The 21764-nt window shown below is 40.2% G+C and overlaps 1 protein-coding gene across 7 annotated transcripts in view; it reads left to right on the top strand.

Annotated features, from left to right (window-relative positions):
* Positions 1–6136, top strand: part of LOC117272019 (rho GTPase-activating protein 12-like) — a 59564-nt gene extending 53428 nt beyond the window's left edge. For all 7 annotated transcript variants that reach the window (XM_033650674.2, XM_033650681.2, XM_033650680.2 and 4 more), the window contains 8 exons: positions 135–233; positions 1115–1217; positions 1548–1667; positions 2250–2348; positions 2584–2661; positions 2794–2928; positions 3514–3619; positions 4651–6136. In XM_033650674.2, the coding sequence (XP_033506565.1) occupies positions 135–233; positions 1115–1217; positions 1548–1667; positions 2250–2348; positions 2584–2661; positions 2794–2928; positions 3514–3619; positions 4651–4825 (915 nt within the window). In that variant the 3' untranslated portion in view covers positions 4826–6136. The remainder of the gene's footprint in view (positions 1–134; positions 234–1114; positions 1218–1547; positions 1668–2249; positions 2349–2583; positions 2662–2793; positions 2929–3513; positions 3620–4650) is intronic.
* Positions 6137–21764: the final 15628 nt, after the last annotated feature.

Raw genomic sequence — 21764 nt, 5'->3', positions numbered from 1 at the left:
CTTCAGATGTAGTATCATGAGTTTGTTACTGAAAGCTAACATGAGAAAACAAACTATGAAGATGGTTTAAAAATAATAAATCAGAGTGTATGTGATGATCTGTATTGATAACTTTGTGCCTCTCCTGGTTGTAGGTGAAGACTCGACAGGGCACGGAGCTACTGATCCAGTCAGAAAACGACAGCCTTGTCAGCGACTGGTACCGAGCACTGCAGGACACCATCAGCACTCATGTGAGGACCCGACACCTTCACCCAGTCCCAAAACATCTGCCTCCTGCCAGTGTTGCCAGATTAGACAAAAAGCAGCCCAAATTATCACAACCTGCCCAAAACAGTTTTTCATCCACTCAGTTAAATAGAATAGTAGCCAGACTTGATGGAAAATTACCCAATCTGGCAACACTTGCCTGTGTTTGCACTTAGTGTAAAGATTAGTTTAGAAACATAATTGTCCACAATTAGAGGATTTGTTGTTCAGCTTAAAATAATGCAATCAGTAAAGAGCGTCCAAAGATTGTTCACTTTTATTTCAGATTTCCGTTAACCCTGCAGTATCATCAGTTGAGCAGCAGCTACTCTTTTTAATTGCAGGTTGCAAACTAACATAAACAGTAGTGTGATAAACACAGTACAAGTGTTTGGTGTTTGCAGGTCAATTAATCAATAGTTATGTTTATTTTCCCCAAAATGCAACACACCCTGCTAAAACACTCAAGAGTAACACTAAAAATTCATGGACAACCACTCAACTCACTTCGAAAATTGAGACTGAAATATAACAGAATTAAAATTCAGGGTCATAAGGACAGAGGGATGTTGTATGCTGTAAAGCCCTGTGAGGCAAATTGTGATTTGTGATATTGGGCTTTATAAATAAAATTGATTGATTGATTGAATTGAAAATTGGAAAAACTGTATATATTTGACAGTTGTTTCTGAAATAACCCTGGAGGTGGAGATGGCATTGTTTTCAGGTCAACTCACTTAATAATCAACAGATAAAATTTGCTGTTTTCCTGCTCTGAGAGTCCAAAGGTGCAGCAGATAAAGGTTTTTATAACCTGTATCTTACTGTATATCTGTGTGTGTTTGTGGGTGTGTGTGTGTCTTAGGCCTGGGAATCTGATGAGGCCATTGAGGAGGACATGCCGGAGTCGCCTGGTGTGGAGAAACATGACAAGGAGAAAGAACACAGAGACTCAAAGAAAGGCCGAGGTCTGTGCACTATGTTGAACAGATAAATGAACACATACAGTGGTGGTGGTATTTGAAAAGTAAAGTACTACATAAACATTTCTGTGAAACAAAAAAATGAGAGTTTTCACAGTTTAATTAATTGGTAAAGAAGCAAATATGTTAACAGGGTTAAAAGGGTGCATACTGTTCATTATACAAGACTGAAAATGAAATCGTCATTTGCCATGTGCCCTACCTGCACTATAAAACAGCTGCATATCAGTTTCATTTCCTCCAAACCCGTCATGCCGATCAGTGTGTTGAGACGAGCGGTGGACAACGCTGTCCTGTCCCATTTCTCCTCTGCAGCCATGAAGCCCTCCGCCAGCATGGATGCCTCGGACAACAAGAAGACCAGACACAAGTTGAAGAAGTTCCTGACCCGCCGTCCCACCCTGCAGGCCGTCAGAGACAAGGGATACATCAAAGGTATCAGAGGGCAATGAGTTCCCCTTAGAACCACAGACATTTTCTCATATTTGTAAAAAAAAAAAAAAAGGCTCAGTTCTCCCGCGTTTCTTATAGTTCCTGAGATATTATGGAATTAAAAAAGTCATTATAGGCAGCAAAAAGTTTGATTAATTTCTTTTGCGAAATCAATAAATGTCAAGTTAGTTTTGCTATCAGATTACCTTAATGAAATATAGAACTATTGTAGGTCGATGCTGTACATTTGCTGCTGGTTTTTAACCACAGGTTTAAGAGCTTCTTAACGTAAATCCATTTGCACTAACCTTAATTTTATCTTGTTTTTATATTACATATCATCCAATGAGTCAGTTTGCTCACAGGAATCAGGAAAAGTTCTTGTTCTATAGTTCAGTAATAAAAGTTTGTTTCATGATCTGTTCAGCCTACATGACATTAAAGAGTCCACAGAAAGAAAACTGTCCTTTTATCTCTAATATAAAGTAATAAGGCACAGGGAGGTGTCGATGAAACTCACGCTGCAACAAAACATGGACTTTGGACACTTTTATGACCGTGGTTTTTATCTCCCCGTGTCTTCAGATCAGGTGTTCGGCTGCAGTCTGTCCAGTTTGTGTCACAGGGAGAGCGGCACTGTACCGATCTTTGTCAAGATGTGCATCGACCACGTGGAGAATAATGGTGGGTTCATATGTGTCACGGCACCAGACCTGTTTTAGAAGGGAATGATAGTTAATGTAGCTGCAGTAAAAGAAGGGTGGGGTTACTGCCTTGAGATAACAAAGGTCATGTCATATAGGGCGGGTGTGGACTGTTATGGTTCTCCTCTGTTGCTTGACGCAAAGAAACAAACCATAAGAATAATCTGCAGATATGACTGAACTAATTAATGTTTTCCTCCCATGATCCCCTGCAGGTCTGTGCATAGACGGGCTGTACAGAGTTAGTGGCAACCTGGCTATCATACAAAAACTACGCTTTGCTGTCAATCATGGTAAGCTATTGCTTTCTGGAAACACATAGAGAACAATGTGGAAATATTCTCATTTGTATTTCTGCAGTGTTTTTTTCTTTTGGTCAGATAGGACTTTGTAAGTATCTGTGGACATGTTTTGTGTGTGTCCAGATGAGAAGGTGAACCTGGCAGATGCAAAGTGGGAGGACATCCATGTGACCACTGGAGCTTTAAAGATGTATTTCAGAGAGCTGCCGGAGCCTCTCTTCTCTTACGCTCTCTTCCATGACTTTGTCAGCGCCATCAGTATGTGACACACACAGCTGTACCACACATGTATCTATTTATTCATGCATTAATTCACACTCTAAAGTGAATGTATTGTCTGTATTTTTGAAATGTAGCCTGTATACACAGATAGTCTGGACTCAATAGATTTCACAGTGGTTTTAGCCACCATTTTGCCAACATTCTCATTGTCATGAATCTCAGATAAATAAGCATTTTTCCAGGAGTTCCTTGCCAAGAGATTTTTGTTACAGATTTTGTTGCTCACTTGGAGAATTTAGATTGAATGCATTGATATTTTCTGATCGTGAAACGTTTGATTTGAGCTTTTATTCTTTTTTACTGTCCAGTTGGGAATTAAAATCAAATTACTGAGTTTGGAAACCTAACAGAAACTTGCATGGACCTCTTAAGCCCCCAAACCCCACACAGAAAACCATTCACATAGTGATTAGGGGCCATAAACCACTAGCATCAAGGTGCACTCTATCCTACATTGCATCAGTGACACAGTATGAAATAAGAATGCATGTTGTTTTCTGATGAATCCAGATTGTTCACATCAGACTTGAATTGATGAATGTTGTGTTTTCTCTGCTGCAGAGATTCCAGACTACAAACAGCGAGTTCAGTCCATCAAAGATCTGGTCAGACAGCTGCCCAGACCTAACCACGACACCATGCAGGCTCTCTTCAAACACCTCAGGAAGTAAGAAAAACACTGTCTTTTACTGATTTATTTTTCCCTATTTAAACAACAAAACAACAATGAGTAGGCACCATTCTCTACACACATACAACAATGTATATAGAGATTTAGGGCTGCAGCACTTGACAGAAGATTATTTTAATTGTTTATTCATGTTTTTTTTTTGTTTTGTTTTGTTTTGTTTTTTGTCTACAATATGACAGGAAACAGTGAAAAATGTCCCTTTTATTTACCAGAGTCCAAAGTGACATCTGCAAATGTAGGAATACTTGAAGTATTCAATTTTCAAACATGTATGGAGAAAAGCAACAAATTCTCCTAACTGAGGCAGGAACCAGACAATGTTCGGTAGTTTTAGTTTACTCCAATTATCCAGTGATTATTCTCTGATGACAGATCGGTCAATTGACAAATTATTTGACCACTGTAGAGATGTTTTTTCCAGGAATGCAGACCTATTAAAGTCATCACTTTATATATTTTTGGTCATGATAAACCAGTGACTCTTTAACAGCCTGTCAGAAGCCAAACACTGACAAATATTATCTTTAGCACATAAATTGAAGGTCCTCCACTGTATCAGCCAGCCGTCGTGGAAAGCAACTAAGTACATTTACTTACTTACATTTACTTGAATGGTATTTTGAGCTACTTCACTTTAGTATTTCTATTTCCTGCTACTTTGTCATCCTGAAATCGTGGACACTCTTTTGTGCCATCTAGTGGTAGTAAGAGTGCAATACACTAACCCATGTAAAAACAAGATGGCAGCCATCTCTGCCAAGTCAGTCTGCAGCCGATCCCGACGCAAAAGTAGACAAGGTCTAAACCCTGATCAAATTTATTTGTTGAAACTTGTTTATTTGTGATAAATAATGTACATAATTTGATATGGCAACAAATTTGACCAACAGCTGTAGACACTGTAGACATTAGGACTTTATTATCGTCTTGGTTGAGGACATTGGGACTTGATTATTCCTTTAGAGTGTTTATATTTGACACTGTCTTACTCTCCCTTGTTCCTCCAGGGTGATCGACTACGGTGAGGAAAACCGTATGACCACCCAGAGTGTAGCCATCGTGTTCGGCCCCACGCTGCTGCGGCCTGAAACCGAGACCTGGAACATCGCGGTCCACATGGTCTACCAGAACCAGATAGTGGAGCTGATACTGCTGGAGTACGAGAACATTTTCGGCAGGTAGAAAGAGACGCTGGAGGATGAGCCTCTTTTGTTTTTTCTCTCTCTTCCACTCCCAATGCAGAGCTCCTCCTAACCCAGCGAGGCCCTGCCATAAACACCCCAGCCTGGCTTGGCTTAGCTTGGCTCGGTCCAGTCTGGGCCCGGGCAGCTTCTCTTCATCTTAAACCAAACTGCGGTCACTGGCTTCTACGCTTGTACAACCTCCGGACCAAAGCCACGCAAACATGTCATGAACCAACGCGTAGATGTAACTAACTAGCGACCAAAAAAAAGTTTAGACTCTCTGCACTTTTCAGTATCTCTTTTTCTCCTGCAGCTGCATTTGTGCCACTTTACTGCAAAGGTGACGCGCTCCTGTCCTGACACTGGATTCCTAAAACTAATGCAGGGGCCAAACAAGCCTCTACTACTGCACAGACTGGCTGAGACCAAAGCAGAGGAATGGGCCTCAGTAGCTTCTGAATAAAGAGGAGGCGTCAGTATTGGAGGCTGGAGAATGTACTGTACTGTATATCCTATGACCTGTATAGACTCATCACGCCTGTATGAACCACACTGGGGAACTAACAGAAGAAACCAAACTGCTGTGCTTGGCTTTAGACATTTAGACACCAAGAGAGGAAAGAAGGAGAAGAAGGGATGATATGGAGGTCTTTTATTTAGGAAATATATGATGTTTAAGAACATCTTCTCCCATTCACTTTCCTTATATTTTAAATGTTTTGATCCCCTTTCTACCTCTTTCCATCTCTCTCTAAATCTGGCTCTCCTACCTTTTCCCCTAATGAAATACTGGACCGGGGTCCTCTGAACACATTAGAGGTTGTCACTCTGTAATATATCTGCACTCCACCTCCTCCATTTGGCTTTAAGAACAAATCATCTTGCGGCAGTCAGAGCTTGAAAAAGAAACAAATGGTACTCAGCTGTGTCTTTCCTCGACTCATAGATATCAGATCTTAAGGCAAACAGCCTTTGAACATGTCTCCACTGATAAATCTGTACAGTGTTCATGTGTGTGCATGTGAATGAGGGTGGGGTGGATGGATGAATGGATTTAATGGCAATATGTTGTACAAATAGTAAATATAAATATGTATGCCTGGAATGTTAAAAATATGAATCGAGGGAGAAATCACTATTTTGTGATGGTTGTGTAACCAACAGATGTGAATAAAGTTGTGAACAGGGGATGTGGAGGTTTACCTGTGTGTCAGGTGAACGTAGTGGTTGTCGAATGTAACTGTGGAGAGTAACTGTTGGCTTCATCAAACTGGAATAAAGACCTCTAATAATAAATGTTTCCAAAGGAGATATTCTTCATGCTGTTTTTACTCTTGTTTTTTTTAACCTTTATTTAAAGAAGCTATATGTAAGAAATCTAAAGCAAATAGTAGTAAAATCCTCCTAATATGTCACAGAGACTAAGGAATAATGTTCATATAACATACTGATCTCACCGACAACAATAGTACAGCCAGAATATTCGCATTTAAAAAAAAAATTTACAGTCAAATCATGTTTATGTTTTGAATTTGTGTTTTGGCCTGTTGCGCCACCCACCGCCGTCTACCAGTCACGCAGTCAGTAGAGTCTCAGCATCAGTTACAGTTACGACTGAGCTACAGCAGCACGGCAAGCAGCATTAGGAGTGTCCCGGTACATAGCATTAGCAGCCGGCTCCTCCTCAGCTGTATCCCGGCAGCAGCGTTAGCAGTGTCCCGGTACATAGCATTAGCAGCCGGCTCCTCCTCAGCTGTATCCCGGCAGCAGCATTAGCAGTGTCCTGGTACATAGCATTAGCAGCCGGCTCCTCCTCAGCTGTATCCCGGTGTTGTGTCCCTACTGGTTTCCAATTTAACTGGTTTCCTTACCGAACAGCCGCAGATGTGCTTCGCCTCCGTCAGCAGATTTGTCACAAATTCACAAACATACACAACATATTACTGGCGATCTTAAAGTCGCAGCCCACATCTACCACAGCGAATATGCTTCTGTAAGTGAGCGCTACATACCAGCGACATTAAAAAAAGAAAGGAAAGAAAATATGACACACAAATTTGCGTCAAGTTGGACTCGATTTCACGTCAACAAAAGACAATATAACACAAACCGCATGTCTACCTGTGTGAGCCACTGAGACTCACAGAGTGCACGGCTTTCCTCAGGTATTAGTAAATTACGTCAGCATCCAGGTAACATTTTGATTTGGCCTGACCTGAGACAACTGCTTACCCTCGGCTTGCCTTGAAAGTACCCACACATATTTATCAATGTTTCTTGTTCTTTTCCCACGAGTCTACAAACATATTCAGTGCCACATTACAGTCTGCACAACACTGCACACTATGACAAAGCCTGTCATGTTTAAAAAGTGACGATCTAACTCGGAAAATGCTCTCAAAATACGCTTAATAATATGTAAATAAAAACCAAGCACTTAAAGCCACTGGATCATTACAGAGGTGAAACAAGGACTTAGATTTACTCACATCACTGTAATTGAGTAGTTTTTTGTGTACTTGCACTTTTTAAAATCTAATTTGAGTGTTACATCAGTAGCCTATGTTTTAATTTAAGTATTATGCTTCGCTGCATTTTAAATGACTTCCGTGACCGAGTAAAAAAAAGAAAAGTCGGCCGAAATTTTAAAAAAGCAAACGGAATTGTATAAGCGTTAACTACCATGACACAATAATAATAGTAGGCCTATTACACTCTATGACAACCTGGCAGCTAGCTCTGATGGAGACATATGAGCTCTAAGAACAAACTCACAATTATGGACGCACACTAAAAGAAATGTCGCCATGGTCCGAGAGAGGTGACGTCATGCTGTTATCTCTGTCTCTACAGGTACACAGTGAGCGAGTTAGATCGTCACTTTTTAAACATGACAGGCTTTGTCATAGTGTGCAGTGTTATGCAGACTGTAATGCGGCACTGAATATGTTTGTAGACTCGTGGAAAAAGAACAAGAAACATTGATAAATATGTGTGGGTATTTTCAAGGCAAGCCGAGGGTAAGCAGTTGTCTCAGGTCAGCCCAAATCAAAATGTTACCTGGATGCTGACGTAATTTACTAATACCTGAGGAAAGCTGTGCACTCTGTGAGTCTCAGTGGCTCACACAGGTAGACATGTGGTTTGTGTTATATTGTCTTTTGTTGACGTGAAATCGAGTCCAGCTTGACGCAAGTTTGTGTATATCATATTTTCTTTCCTTTCTTTTTTTTTTTTAATGTCGCTGGTACATAGTGCTCACTTACAGAAGCATATTCGCTGTGGTAGATGTGGGCTGCGACTTTAAAATCGCCAGTAATATGTTGTGTATGTTTGTGAATTTGTGACAAATCTGCTGACGGAGGCAAAGCACATCTGCAGCTGTTCGGTAAGGAAACCAGTTAAATTGGAAACCAGTAGGGACACAACACCGGCAGCAGCGTTAGCAGCGTTTTTCCAATGGTCCGCTGGAAAAAGGAGATAAAGGACGCGGCGACGCGGCCCTGCCAAGGCAGCCGCCCATGGGCAAACAAATCAGTCTCCAGTGTGCTGCTGTCCAGCAACCTCGAATCTGTAGGGGAGGGGGGGGCGGACACAACTCGTGGCAGTATTTTGAATTTGAATGCAGTAACCGTTTTGGCCACATTCTTACACACAGCGCCTTTAACCAGGCAAGTCATTAAGAACCAATTCTTATTTACAATGGCGGCCTGGCAAAAGGCAAGAGCCTCTTGAGGAGAAGGGGACAGGGATTAGAGGGGTATCAAAAGATAAAAGAAACAGCAACACATACAAGGTGCACCACATAAGGGACAAACAGCATGAAGTGGCTAACAGAGAGCAGCATCATGCAGCACAGCAACAACAAAAATAGCGCACACATGCAGCAGGACGGACAATGCAACATCAGCAAAAACAAAACAAGCAATGCAACAAACAACAACAAACATACAAACAGACAAACAACAAATAGCAAGACAGACTGGCAGAGCAACAACAATAGCAGCAGGAAGAGGAAGCATACGAGCAAACAGAAGGCAGCCTACAGACAGAAGTTCTAGAAAGAAATACTACTGGGTCAAGAGCAGCTGCATGTTTCAGTGAGAGTGTCCAAAATCGTGCCCTTGAAAATTGACTTGGGAATGACGTTTTCCAGCTTTAGCATTTTTTGCAGGTCGTTCCAGTCCTTGGCTGCAGCAGCCTGGAAAGACGACTGTCCAAGTACACTATTTGTTTTGAGGATTTTCAACAGAATATGGTGAGCGGAACAAGTGTTATAGGCAGCAGATGTGGTTTGCAACAACCGACACAAATAAGGAGGAGACAGACCAAGGAGAGTTTTATATATAAGCATAAACCAGTGAATATTACGCCGGGTGTGTAGGGATGGCCAGTTTACAGAGGAGTAAAGAGTGCAGTGATGTGTTTTAAATGGTGCATTTGTAGCAAACCGGATAGCAGAGTGATAGAGAACATGCATTGTTCATGCATTCAGACTTCTGCTACAATAGTTCCATGTAGGTTTGATTGTATATTATACAATTTCTGCATCTATTTCTAGTACAAAACCGATTTAAGCCCTTAATTTAAAAAAAAAGGGGGGGTTCTTCGATTTTAAAAAGTAAAAGATTAATAAAGGTTTTGTGATACAAAGACAAAATTTTGAGACAAAATTAGATATTTTAATTCAATTTTTTATTTTATTTACTATTGCCATTGATTTAGAAAGTCAACATTTTATTACTGATTACCTGACTTTATATTTGATAAATATGACTTTATGTCATATTTGACTTCTCATGCCATAACTTTGATTTACACAGTTCAAATTTTAAGATTGTCTGTCATAATTTCTACTCATAATTTTGATGCTCTATGAGAAATTATTTTTAATTTCAGATGTCGCAATATTTTATCATTTTCTCCACCCCGTCAGGAATATATATAACATCACTATTGCTGATATTATTGTGATTTTTTTTTTTTTTTTTTTTTTTTATGGCACATCCTGACTCCATTTTGTGCCAGGCTAAGACAGCATGCACAACAGAGTCCTAACTGCTAAAGACACCTGTGATTCCTCTGTTAATGAGCTCCACCTGTGGAGAGGATAGTTTTCTTCCTCTGAGCCACAGAATGAAGGGGCCTGGGCTGGAGGACGGTTTGTCACATTTGTATTTTAATTTAAACAGGCCATTCTCACAGCAGACATTTTGACCTGTCACATTAGGAAAAAGCACAGGTGTTACTAACAACACGAATGATGGCTCTGTTATATTCAAGTGCTCCAGTGAGAGTGACAGTGAGGAAGCATGAAGGAGACAAGGATCCTAAAAATCAATGCAGCGAAATAGAATTTAACCATCCTTAATTTAAGTTAGGTCTTCGTGGAAAAAACTAAAGCCGGTATTTTGGCTAGGGAACCATTTTTATTGAGCTTTTAGGACAGAAATACAGAGATATGGACATTACTTGATAAACTGTCCAGTGAGGGTCTGCAAACACACCACCGATACACAGCTTGTCATTTTTTGCAAGCATTTTTTGTTTCTGTTTGGAATAGACACAAGAAAGAGGAAATGAAACCAGTGCATTTGTGTAGGGAAACCAGAATACAGCAGCTATTTCTCCCACTGGTCCAAAATATGCCCTAATAGCATGTTTGTTGCTAGCGCGGTTAGCTTAAGCTGTTAGCTAAGCGGCTGCTTAGAGAGTCTCGTATTAGCAACTTCGTAATGTAGCGAATATACAGAAACACCGAGGCTTGGTGTATTTAGTTACGAGAGAGGTTTCTGTGGACAGTTTATACATTTTTGTTGTCATAATGGGTCACGTTGAAACAGCTGTAAATCTGTTTCAATCTGTAAATCCAAGCTAAATATTAGCAGCTAACAGTTGATTAACGTTAGCTAACTACAACTACCTTCTTCCAAGAAGTCAACTATAAACCTTTTGGAGACACATTTTAACCCTGCAAGAGGTGAGTATCAGTATTATATTTAAATGTTTGAGCTTGCAATTAAAAATTAAAGTTGAGGTAGTTTTGAATTATGTTACCAACAAACTGATTTTTGCATCAATTTCCAATGTAAAACTTAAGGAAGCCCATTCTGTCCAGGGAAATTGTCTGGTGGAGTAATAATACTGATAGTGCTATGACAGCAACATTGCTGCATCAATTTCCAACATTCAGCTAGACTGAACAAAAAATAAATGCAACACATTTGACTGACTGACTGCAGTAATGTCCACTAGAGCTGTTGCCGGTGTTCATTTCACTACCATAAGTCCTCCAGTGTTGTCTTTGTGAATTTGGCAGTACATTCAACCAACCTTACAACGGCAAACCAGGTGTATCCACACCAGCCCAGGACCTCCACATCCAGCTTCTTCACTTGCAAGATTGTCTGAGACCAGCCACCTGGACAGCTGATGCAACAATTGGTTTTACACAACCAAAGAATTGCACAAACTGTCATTGTAACCAACTTGTGCAGTTTTGAGGCTGGTTGGATGTACCAGCAAATTCACGGAAACGACACTGGAGATGGCTTTTTGTAGCAGATCACAGATCTTTCTGTGACAGATCTTTAACGTAAACCTGTGAAAATTGGGAGCAAAAATGAAGAGTGTCACTTTTAAATTATTGTTTAGTGTAGTGGAAGCATAGTCACAGGCAAATCTTTAAAAAAGATGTTGAAGTCTGTGATAAAACGGTGCTAAGTCAAAACTATCTTAATGAAGAGTAACTTTTGTAAAGCTAAATAAAACATAGCAGTTTTCTTGTTGCTAGAAATGAATAAGATAGTGATAGAAACATCGGAAACTACCGAGAGATAAAACGAACAAGACATTTAAAAGAAATTTTAAAAACAGCAACAAAAATAACAGGTGAGAAAATGTGTGTAAAACATGTTTTTATATGTGAATTGCTATAATATTTTATCGCTCAACTAAAGTAGGTGATGCTAATAGACACTAACGGTCTGAATTACATTTTCCTGTGACAGTCAACCTGCATGGCACTAAAATTCGTATCACTGGGAGCAAACTGTTCACCTTTTTAAGGTAAGCTTTAAAAAGAACATAGATAGGTCATATACCAATTTTGAAGGGGTGATTACAATCAAAAATCACATTAAAGGCAAATCACAAAGTAAACTTTTGCAATGCAGATGCTCAAAAAGGCAGAACGATTGATTCAGATGAGATCTTGTTTGGTCTGATTTAAACCTCAATAATGGATTCTTTTGTCAGAGATTTCCTGGTGTAAGATGGCAGAAGCAAAACATTTGGCACAGGGCAAAAGCTTATTTCATTCTGCTGTGGGCATATCTTATATTTTGGAGAAATTGCCAATATTTTTGACTCTCTACCTGCTGTTTTCAGGTCTCTGATTTCTCATCTGATTGCTGCGGTGCATCAGATCCACAGAAAAATTAATATCTGCACCTCAAGAAATGCACATCAGATCTGCTATCTGAGTGTTTGCTCTCCACTGGGCTTTAGGATTTCCTTTACATGCTGATTAGTTTTATACTTTAAAACCTCTAAACAACATTAGTTCTGAGGGGACGTTATCTGCTTAAAGCTAAAGTTATCAACTGTACTATCTCCTGTCACAGCATTCTGGGAAGCACATGTGTGAAATAACATGTAGAGGTCAGAGAGATCTGTGCAGCTCAGCCACTGTGATGTTACTGATATGACATGATGTGCATGCTCCTACAGATGTCTAGTTCAAAACCACAGCAAGCTTTTCATGTCAGGAACCCTGCTTCAGACCACGGATCAACATTTGATGAGATGTTTTCCACAGAAACACCAACCAAGAAGATTTTTCTTGTTAGATGCAACTTTGTAGACAGCTGGACTTATCATCAAAGTAGGCTTTGTACAGTCTCTCAGCATGCTGTCCACTAGGGGAAAAAATAAGTAGTTATAATGATCATAACAGTGATTGATGTTGTCACCCCCCTCTGTTCTCAGTCACAGATTGTATGATGTCTGATCGTGCTGTAATCAGTGTGAGACAGCCAGGGAAGACAACCAGGGAGACGGTGTTGCCTTGCTCTCTTGCTTGTTGCTGTTTGAAATTAGGGATCAGAGAAATTGCCACCATGTCCGGGCTCAGCAAAGAGGTCTACACAGGATACTCATATACAAAACATGAAAAAAATTAGCTAAAATGAACTAGGTGTTTGAAAAAAAAAAAAAAAATCTGGATGTTTTGTGTGTTGTCTTGCTGTCCAAGGTGCTGATCCTGGTACCCCTAATGCAAAGAGACACTGACCAATATCATGTGTTAGTAGGTAGGTGTCTCAACTAGTGTGTATGCTTCTTAAAATTGCTGTATTCAGTATTTTTGTACACTGCCAATGTGCCAAAGAATCAGATGACTACCTGCATATGAAAGGGATTGTTACTAAGCGACCAACCGGTTCAACTCTCTCTCTCTCTCTCTCTCTCCATATATATATATATATATATATATATATATATGTATGTGTGTCATTATCAACTGACTTATTTTCCTTAGCTCTATGAAGTGTCTCAGTGTCTTTAAGCTATGGCTATTCTTTTTCCACCACCTTTTTGTTTTTGCTTTTGCTTTTATCAATAAAAGCTCTAAAAGCTGACTTTAGGCAACCTGCCCAGCACCAAACTGCAGATAAACAAAGTTAACGACTGGACACGGAACATTTAGATATTTTGTTGCCCCTAAGTGGTCAATACAGGTTTAGATAACTCATTTGCAATAGATAACAGCTGGTGTTGACAACATAATATTTTCATTATTCTTCCATATTTAAGGTATGCAATTGTTTTTCTGTTTTTTAGACTCATTCTAAAAAAAAAAAAAAAGCAAACCAAAGTTAACTGCTGTTATCTCAGAGGTCTGCATGGTCTCACAACATTGGACCTTCATTTATCCAGGAGAAGCGTTCTGCTGAGCCTGCATGCTCCTATTTAGGACTGACCTACTTTAAATTGCTCCAGTTACACCTGATAGATGAGGTCAGGACAACCACTGTTCCTGTGGTAGTCAGTAACTGAATACACATTTTAACTGTATTTTCGAATGACTTTAACCTGAAAAAGGTCAAGTAAGCCTAATTCAGTTAGGATTTGTGAAGTTTTTAAACTGTAGTTGCAATACTGAAGGGCATATTACACATCAAAATGTGGCATGTTACCAAACATGCTTTGCTGGACACTTGGGCCGGGCTGTGGGAGTGGAAATCTAATGTTATTAAGGCTGGAACCTGACATTATTTTAATCAATTGAAATGTCCCTATAGACAAAAAAATGTCACAATTTCAAAAGGCCAAGCTAATGTTGTAATGCTCTTTTTGTTTTAAACAACAGTACGAAACACAAAGGGCCGTATCTTACACCCGGCGCAAAGCGGCACACAATGCTGCTCAACTGTCGTTGCTAGTTTCAGACAGACACAGTTGTCATTTTCATGGCTAGATCCCAGTGTAAGTAGCACATGTACTTGCGCCCATCTGTGACCCCATGGGTGTGTAGGTATACAAGTGAGGTGTGGTCAGGCCTGTTGATGCTGTATTGCTCTTATGAGCCAGCAGGAAGCTGTTGTGCCATTGACCAATAAAACCTGGTTTAAAGTCAATGGCAACGTATTTTTACTGCTATTTAAAGGCCGTATTCTGATAGTAAGATGCGCCAACGTAGGGGTGTTCACAGTGTGCATACACTCTGCTGTTACACACACAGGGACATGTGAAGAGGTTGTGGGTGGGCGAACTAATACATCATTAATGAGAAAAATATTGGAATATATGTAATAAAATATATAACATTCTCTAAAATGTGAGCAGAGCTGCTGAGCTGCTGCTCCTCAGCAGAATCGCCATTAAAAAAGATGCTGTGTGCATTTACACATGAGGAGCAGCATAATCCACTAAAATGTTAGTTCTGTTTCTTTGTTAACTTTATTACTGTAGTTTTTTGTTTGGCTGCCTAAATTCCCCATGATATTTGCTGCAGTGACATTACTGCTCTTATTACACACTGTCAGCAGAAAACTGCTCACTTCTCTAATTTCCCAAATCTCCCATGTAAATAGCAGTGTGTCATGTGCAGGCACACCTGGCTTTTAAAAGGAATGAGAGATGACACAGTGATTTAATGAATTCACACCTGTAATTAAAACAACCCCTTTGCGCACTGTGGTTTACTTTGTGCCAAGACTATGTGCTGTTTAACTGGTGCCATGTACTTTAGACTATAAGCTCTATAGATTATTTAAATATGGTTCAAAGATATTAAATTTACAGTTGTTTTAAATCGAGAAAAGCAGCAAATCTTAACATTTGAGAAGGTAAAAACAGCAAAAGTGGCTGTTTGGAGGAGTGGCTCAGTTTCATAGCTTTTAAGAAAAATGATTCAATAAGAAACCAGTGGAAACAGCGTTATATTATTGCAGGTCATGTAATATAATCTCAAATAGAACAAGCTGCGGATCCAGACTTAAGGCACTGATGAGGGAACTTTATGATGACTTTTCGTCTGAGAAATCGAACACTGACCTTGCAGTCCCCCCTCTGAATTATAATCAACTTAAATTTGAAAGTTAATATCAGTACTCTGTGAACTCAGGCTGTACAGAATGAGGAGATTCTTCTGTTAAATTAAAATTACACGGTGGCTGTGGCTGCCACGGTTGGTCCTCCAGAGTGTGGCTGTCGTGGCGGCACCCCAGGCCTCATGTCAGACTCCGTCAGTGGGGACAATCTTTAGCTGCCTCCCCAAGGAGTCGCTCCCTCCTCAGCATCCGCTCCACTTCACCCTCAGCCCTTTGTGGCTCCTGCTGATAAGGCCAGGCTAATATGTGCTCAGTCGCTGGCTGCATGGGAAATGATAAACACAGGCTGAGCTGCTGTCCACTCCATCTGGACAATAGACGCTGGAATCTAACTTCAAAAATGCAATTGGATTTAATCTTGAACACAATCTCAAAATCATGTTTTCGTTACGCTTTAGAGTTTTTTCTGATGTTATCTGAGACTGTCAGTAACAACACTTGTAGTAAATATTTCTCCATTTGTTTGCACCAATTCATGAAGTTACATTTGTTATTTGAATAATGTACATTGTATTTATTAATCTATTGATTTTTTGTGGAGTAATTTATTGTGTAAACTATGAAAGGTCTGTCGCAAGCCCAAAGTCACATTTTTGTGTAGTTTAGGCAGTTGGTGAGACAAAACAAGTAAAGGTATTCAATTTATGATAGCACAGAACAAAAAGAAGCAGCAAATCTTAACATTTGAAAAGCTGAAACCAGCAGTCGTTTGGTATTTTTATGCCCTCTGCGATGGTAAAAGCCATGTCCTGAGGCACTTCTGTTTTCACGTTGTCTGTTTCTCCATCCCAGTCTTGTGAACACAATGTTCCAAGAAAACCTTGAGGGAATTTCTATAAATTTTGAACAAATGTCTACTTGGACTCAAGGATGAACTGATTAGATGATTGTGGTCAAAGGTCAAGACCACCGTGACCTTGCTTACATCCCATTGTTGTGAACGTGATATCTCAAGAGCTTCTCAAGGGAATTTCTGTCAATTTGGCACAAATGTCCACTTGGACTCAGTGATGAACTGATTAGATATTGGTGGTCAAAGGTCAAGGTCACTGTGAGCTAGTCTGTCTCATTCTCATGAACATCATATCTCAAGAAAACTTTAAGGGATTTTCTTCAAATTTGACACAGTTGTCCACTTGGACTCAAGGATGAATTGATTAGATTTTGGTGGTCAATTGTCAAGGTCACTGTGACCTCACAAAACATGTGTTTGGCCATTTGTTTGTATGACTGTCTTGATAACAGCACTAGGCTACTCCACAACTGAATTTGCCACATAACGTTAGCTTCAGTCGCTGTATGGGTAGTCAACTCATCTAATACTGATGGTAAGTTAGAAAGTTAACAATGTTATTTGCAATTATTTTGTCAGAATAGATTTTCATCAGCAGTGGTGGTTGTTTAACAATAAAGACAACAACTCCCATGATCCCACGCTACTTCACGATGTCATTGAAGTCGTTTGTTATTGTTTTGGTTAAGAGATCCCTAGATGCAGAAATGACATACTGTGCGTTTAACTTATTGTTTACCACATCTCTACAAAGGATTGTGTTTAATTTCAAAGGCTTGTGTGTTTTATTAATAAGATGCCTGATAGAAGATTTCTCCATTAATGTAGGTTTTATCAAACAGCTGAGTGACAACTGGCCTCAGAGGATGAGGAGGCGTGACCATTCCAAGATGGATGGAGAGACATGAGGAGCATTAACGATGGTGGACAGTGACAGGTCAACCCACACACATGCAGACACTTGTATGTAGTCTTTTATCTCTTCTCTGAGTGTTTGAGTGTGTGTGACCACCTCTAAGAAACTCCCCTCCCGTCTACACACATGTAAATCCAGACAAGACCTCCTCTGTGTCCCTCACTACCAGTTCTGCATGGCAATTATAATCTTCTCAGTCATTTAAACGCAAACACACACTCACTTAAGAGGCTGTCAGAGTTCCTCTCTGACTCCTGCTAGCAGCGCTGCATGATGATTACATTCCCTACAGTCATTTCTGTTGCCAGTAGCGGCACACCACTCTGCTCTTAACCCAGACTCAATGCTTACAGCCAGGTGGGCCGAGTGTGCCGACTTGCTCCTCGCTTTCCTCAGAGGCTCAAGTGAATCTAAACCAGAGAGAGAGGCTTTATATGCAGCACAGCTACTTCACGCTGTGTGGCTTTGGTATATTGAGCTTTTCTTGAAGAGGTTTTTTAGTTTCGTCAGTAAGCTCCCATCAAAGGAGGTGTGCTTATAGAGAGCCTAAATAAAAACTGGCTAAAAAAGAAAAGCTGAAACGGGTTGTTGTGGTGTTGGTTGCTAAAAATGGTACAAATTAAACAGATTAGTTTGGTGAGGAGATAACTTTTCTAGGCTGGGGGAAGTTTTACAGATATCAAAAGTTGGTTCATTGATTTAATACAAAAGAACTGACTAGTTGCCATAGATGTAGCAGACCAGAAAACACTCATATGAGCTGTTTTTGGAACAGTCAAGTTTGCTGTTTTGGAAAGCGCCAGCAAAAAAGTCATTTTGTTGCTCAGGTATGAGGACATGTTTACTCTGTGAAACCCAGGGACCTTCTGACCATGTAGCTAAAGCCGAACTGGATTGCTTGAAAAACATCACAACAACTACAGCTACCTTTGGTATCACAGCTCTCGGCCGGCTTTTGTCTCCACATGGCTTTGAGCTTCAGTGGTTACTGCAGGCTGTGGGAGAGATCTCTATTAAGATTGACCTGAGTGACAAAAGCTGGAGGTAGCTAAAAAATCCCTCTCTGGTTGGCAGTGTAAGCCAGTCACTACAGAAAGAAAAAACAGCTAACCAGCAAGATAAAATCTGCTGGGAGGCTGCTCAGTCTCTCAGAACGCTGCTCTGAATTTCTACCATTTTTTTTAATCAGAGACAGGACTGTAGAGTGTCTCCTTATCTGTCAGAGTGAGCTGAGAACTCATCCTGTCAAAAATATATTTTACACCCCACTCCATCCTAACCAGATTTTCTCCCTTTACTGCTCTCCTCTTGCAGAAAGACCCAAAGTGTTGATGTGTGAGCTGGTGTGCTCTCAGGTGATATCTATTGCTGCCTTTAAATGGCAAACATCAGGTTGCATTTGGGAGTTGTGAGATCACTGATGCAAAATGACTGACAGCACAAATGGGAAATTAGAATTTAAAGATGCTACATTTTCTGTTAGTATTATGGAGCAAGAGAAAAGCAGAAAACAGGAGTAGTTAAAACATTAAAAAAAAAAAAAAAACAGTGAACTAAACTCCCACCCCTCTGTAGATGTTCTACTCTGCTCCATCATCAGTCATTTTCTAATGTATTTGAAGCTAAGCATCACTGAGCAGATGGCCCGACTCATTTGGCACTAACTAACTCCAAAATGAGAGATCTACTCTTTGGGGTAAAGTGACACCTACTTCACAAGTTGATTGATTGTCTGAAGCTCCCAATTTGGATGGGATTTAAGACTGTGGGGCTGGTTCAGTAATTCTAATATGGGATATGCTGAACAGATACACTACTGTACGTGCGATATCAATAAGAAACCTGTAGACCTACTGTTTTCGGGTTGTTTGTTGGTCCTGCTGTATTTAAGCACCTATGTTTTTAAGTGAATCTTAGAGGCCACCGCTGACAAGGGTTAAGGCTTTACCAAAGAGAGAAACAAGAAGTTTGTGCCTCCACGATGTTTGGCTGCCTTGTTTTAATTCCCTCACCACTCAAAGCAAAGGTGCCAGTTTTCTCTTGACATTTTGATTTGATGACTGACAGCAAAATGGCAATGTTACCAAGTTAATGAGATTTATCCAGAAAGGCCAATCTGCTGATCCACAGCGACGCTGTGACATTTCTTTCGCTGCAGATTGATCGATAAGTGGCCAGACCTTCCCCACAGGCTAAACATTAAAACAAAAACACAGAAAAAGAATGGACTTTAAATGAAATCTCTGGCTGGAGCAAAACAAAAAACTTTTTCTCATGCACAAGAGATTGGGTTGAACATTTGCAATATTCTAAAATATGGAGAACATGTTAATGGCATTGTCATTATACCGGTACAGGAAATGTGCTTTGAACATTATTTATTCAGAACTTTAGCAGGGAAAGCATCTTTTTTTTTGCTTAAAATCAGAATGTGAAGGTGCCGTGTTGTCCATCAAAGCATCTTTACAAAAACACCACACAAATGGACATCCTGTATAGCTTGGAAAAAATAATCCCTGAAAACATCTTAAGCAAGTTTAAGCGTTTGATGAAATCAGTTCTTTTGCCTTTAGATAAATTAGGACTGTTATTTTGTATATGAGTTTTGTGTTATATATGCAGCCAGGAGCTTAAACATATTCATAGTTTGCTGAACAACCAACCAGCCGCCGGCTTTACATCCATGCTAGCAGCTGCAGCCTGAGCAAAATATAAATTAGCTACCTGCTCACTGTCCCAACTGCTCAAGTTGACTGTGGGTTTAAACGGCAACTTCCAAGTATGCATGTGTAACTGTCTTCCTTCAAAGGAGTACTTCACCCCCCAAATGTATTTGTGTATCAGTTACTCACACCATGTCACGTTGAATTTGTGACGGGGCAGTGATAGGCCAGCAGCTCCTGTGTTCAGCGAGGTAGAATTACTGTTTTTGTCACTGGCTGAGGTCTGGCTTTAAAAAGAGCATTGATAAGTTTCACTTTTAGTTCATTTCATCATTGGAAAGGGCTGTGTGTTTGGGAAACACTGGGCACACGACTGGATAAATGGACTTGGATTATACTGCATGAGTTGTGTGAGAGACACAGATGTTTTGATATAGTTTTGCAGTTGTTGAATGAAGTCACCTATGACTTGAACTCATCAAGAATTTTCCTAGTTTTTGGTTTCTTTGCTCAGCAGCAGAGGCATGCGAGAAAACTTAAACTGAAGAAACAATCTGATCTGCTCAGCTCATCATTTATTGAAGTTGCGTCATGAACAGAGACAACACAAATAACTTTCTAGAAAAACATGAAAACATTTGATACATTTCTAGGTTTTTTTTTTTTTTTTTCAACATTTTAAACCCCAACAGACTGAACTTCTCTGTTGTTCGGATGACACATTTTTATAAACATCTTTTGGCTGTAGTAGTGACACAGATCAGTAGTGAAAGTCACAGAGTCAGATCTACGCCAGCATTGTGTGTGTATGTGTGTGTGTTTGTCAGGCATTAATCCAAAAACTGTTTCTCCAACTTGCCTGAGGGTGCAGCTGTCTCCATCAAGGGCAAATGGAAGCAAATAATAGAGCAGATTAGCATATAGTGTCAAGAAACAGCTCAGGGATTTGTCGCCACACTTCTGCTGCACACTGTCTCCAGTAAATGTATTCACTGCACAAAAAACACGGGGAAAAACACGTCCTCCTAAACTTGGGACGTCAAGGCTGAATAGCTGTTTTGCTTTTGCTCTGTATTTTGCTTTTTAAGATACTGGAAGCAGCTAAACCTCCATCTGAAATCATTAAATAAATCCTGCAGATCGTTGCAGCATCTGCTAACACAGCATGCTTGGTTAGATCAGTGAGTTTCCTGCTCCGCAGGGAGACTGTCGAACAAAAGCAGGAGGAACGGCACGTTGTGATTTCACATGCTCGGTTAAGTTTGACCAGCGTGTCGGCTTCGAGCGTCGTCGTCTTGCCTGATTACTCCCAACAAGTTCCACTTCTCCAGTACATTTGCTGTCAACAAGTTCCAGTGGAAAACATCACACGCTTTCATTTCTGAAGTCATTTGCATAATAGCTGCCCTCTTGGGCACCGTGAGCCTTTTGAGGGGAAAAAATGCTTATATTTTTCTATTTTTCTTCTATCTAGGATCTCAGACTTTGTGCTTTAAGAAATAGATTGTATTTTTTCTCTCTGCATAATGCTGCAATACAGTTTCCTAATTGCCCCAGTAATATTTAAAACAAAAAAGAACTTGGGTATCAGGAAACGGATGAGAAAAAAAAGGTGTTTGTCTGTTCCCTGTTAGGACGGAGGAGGTGTGTTGGCAGGAAGTGGAGATGTTTGTGTTTGCTGAGCTGCTTTGGAGGGAAAAGACGATGTTTTCTCCATGTTTCCGTCACTAATCGCTGTTTAACAGAAAGCTGCCAGAGCAACACAACAGTCCTGGAAATCACAACAGAGAGAATAAAAGTGGGGGAATCCTTCTGCTCTGTGAAATACAAGTTAGCAGGTTTAACTGTGGAGCTGTGAATAAAGCCGCGATGCTGCAGGATTGAAGGGAGAGAAATAAAAAGAGCAGCTGAGATGCTGAGAGAGAGAGAGACGGGCAGTCATTCTGAGTTAT

This window comes from Epinephelus lanceolatus, chromosome 12, assembly GCF_041903045.1.
Source record: "Epinephelus lanceolatus isolate andai-2023 chromosome 12, ASM4190304v1, whole genome shotgun sequence".
Taxonomy (NCBI): domain Eukaryota; kingdom Metazoa; phylum Chordata; class Actinopteri; order Perciformes; family Serranidae; genus Epinephelus; species Epinephelus lanceolatus.
Note: the sequence above shows the minus strand (reverse complement) of the source record. Positions and strands in the feature narration are given on the sequence as shown.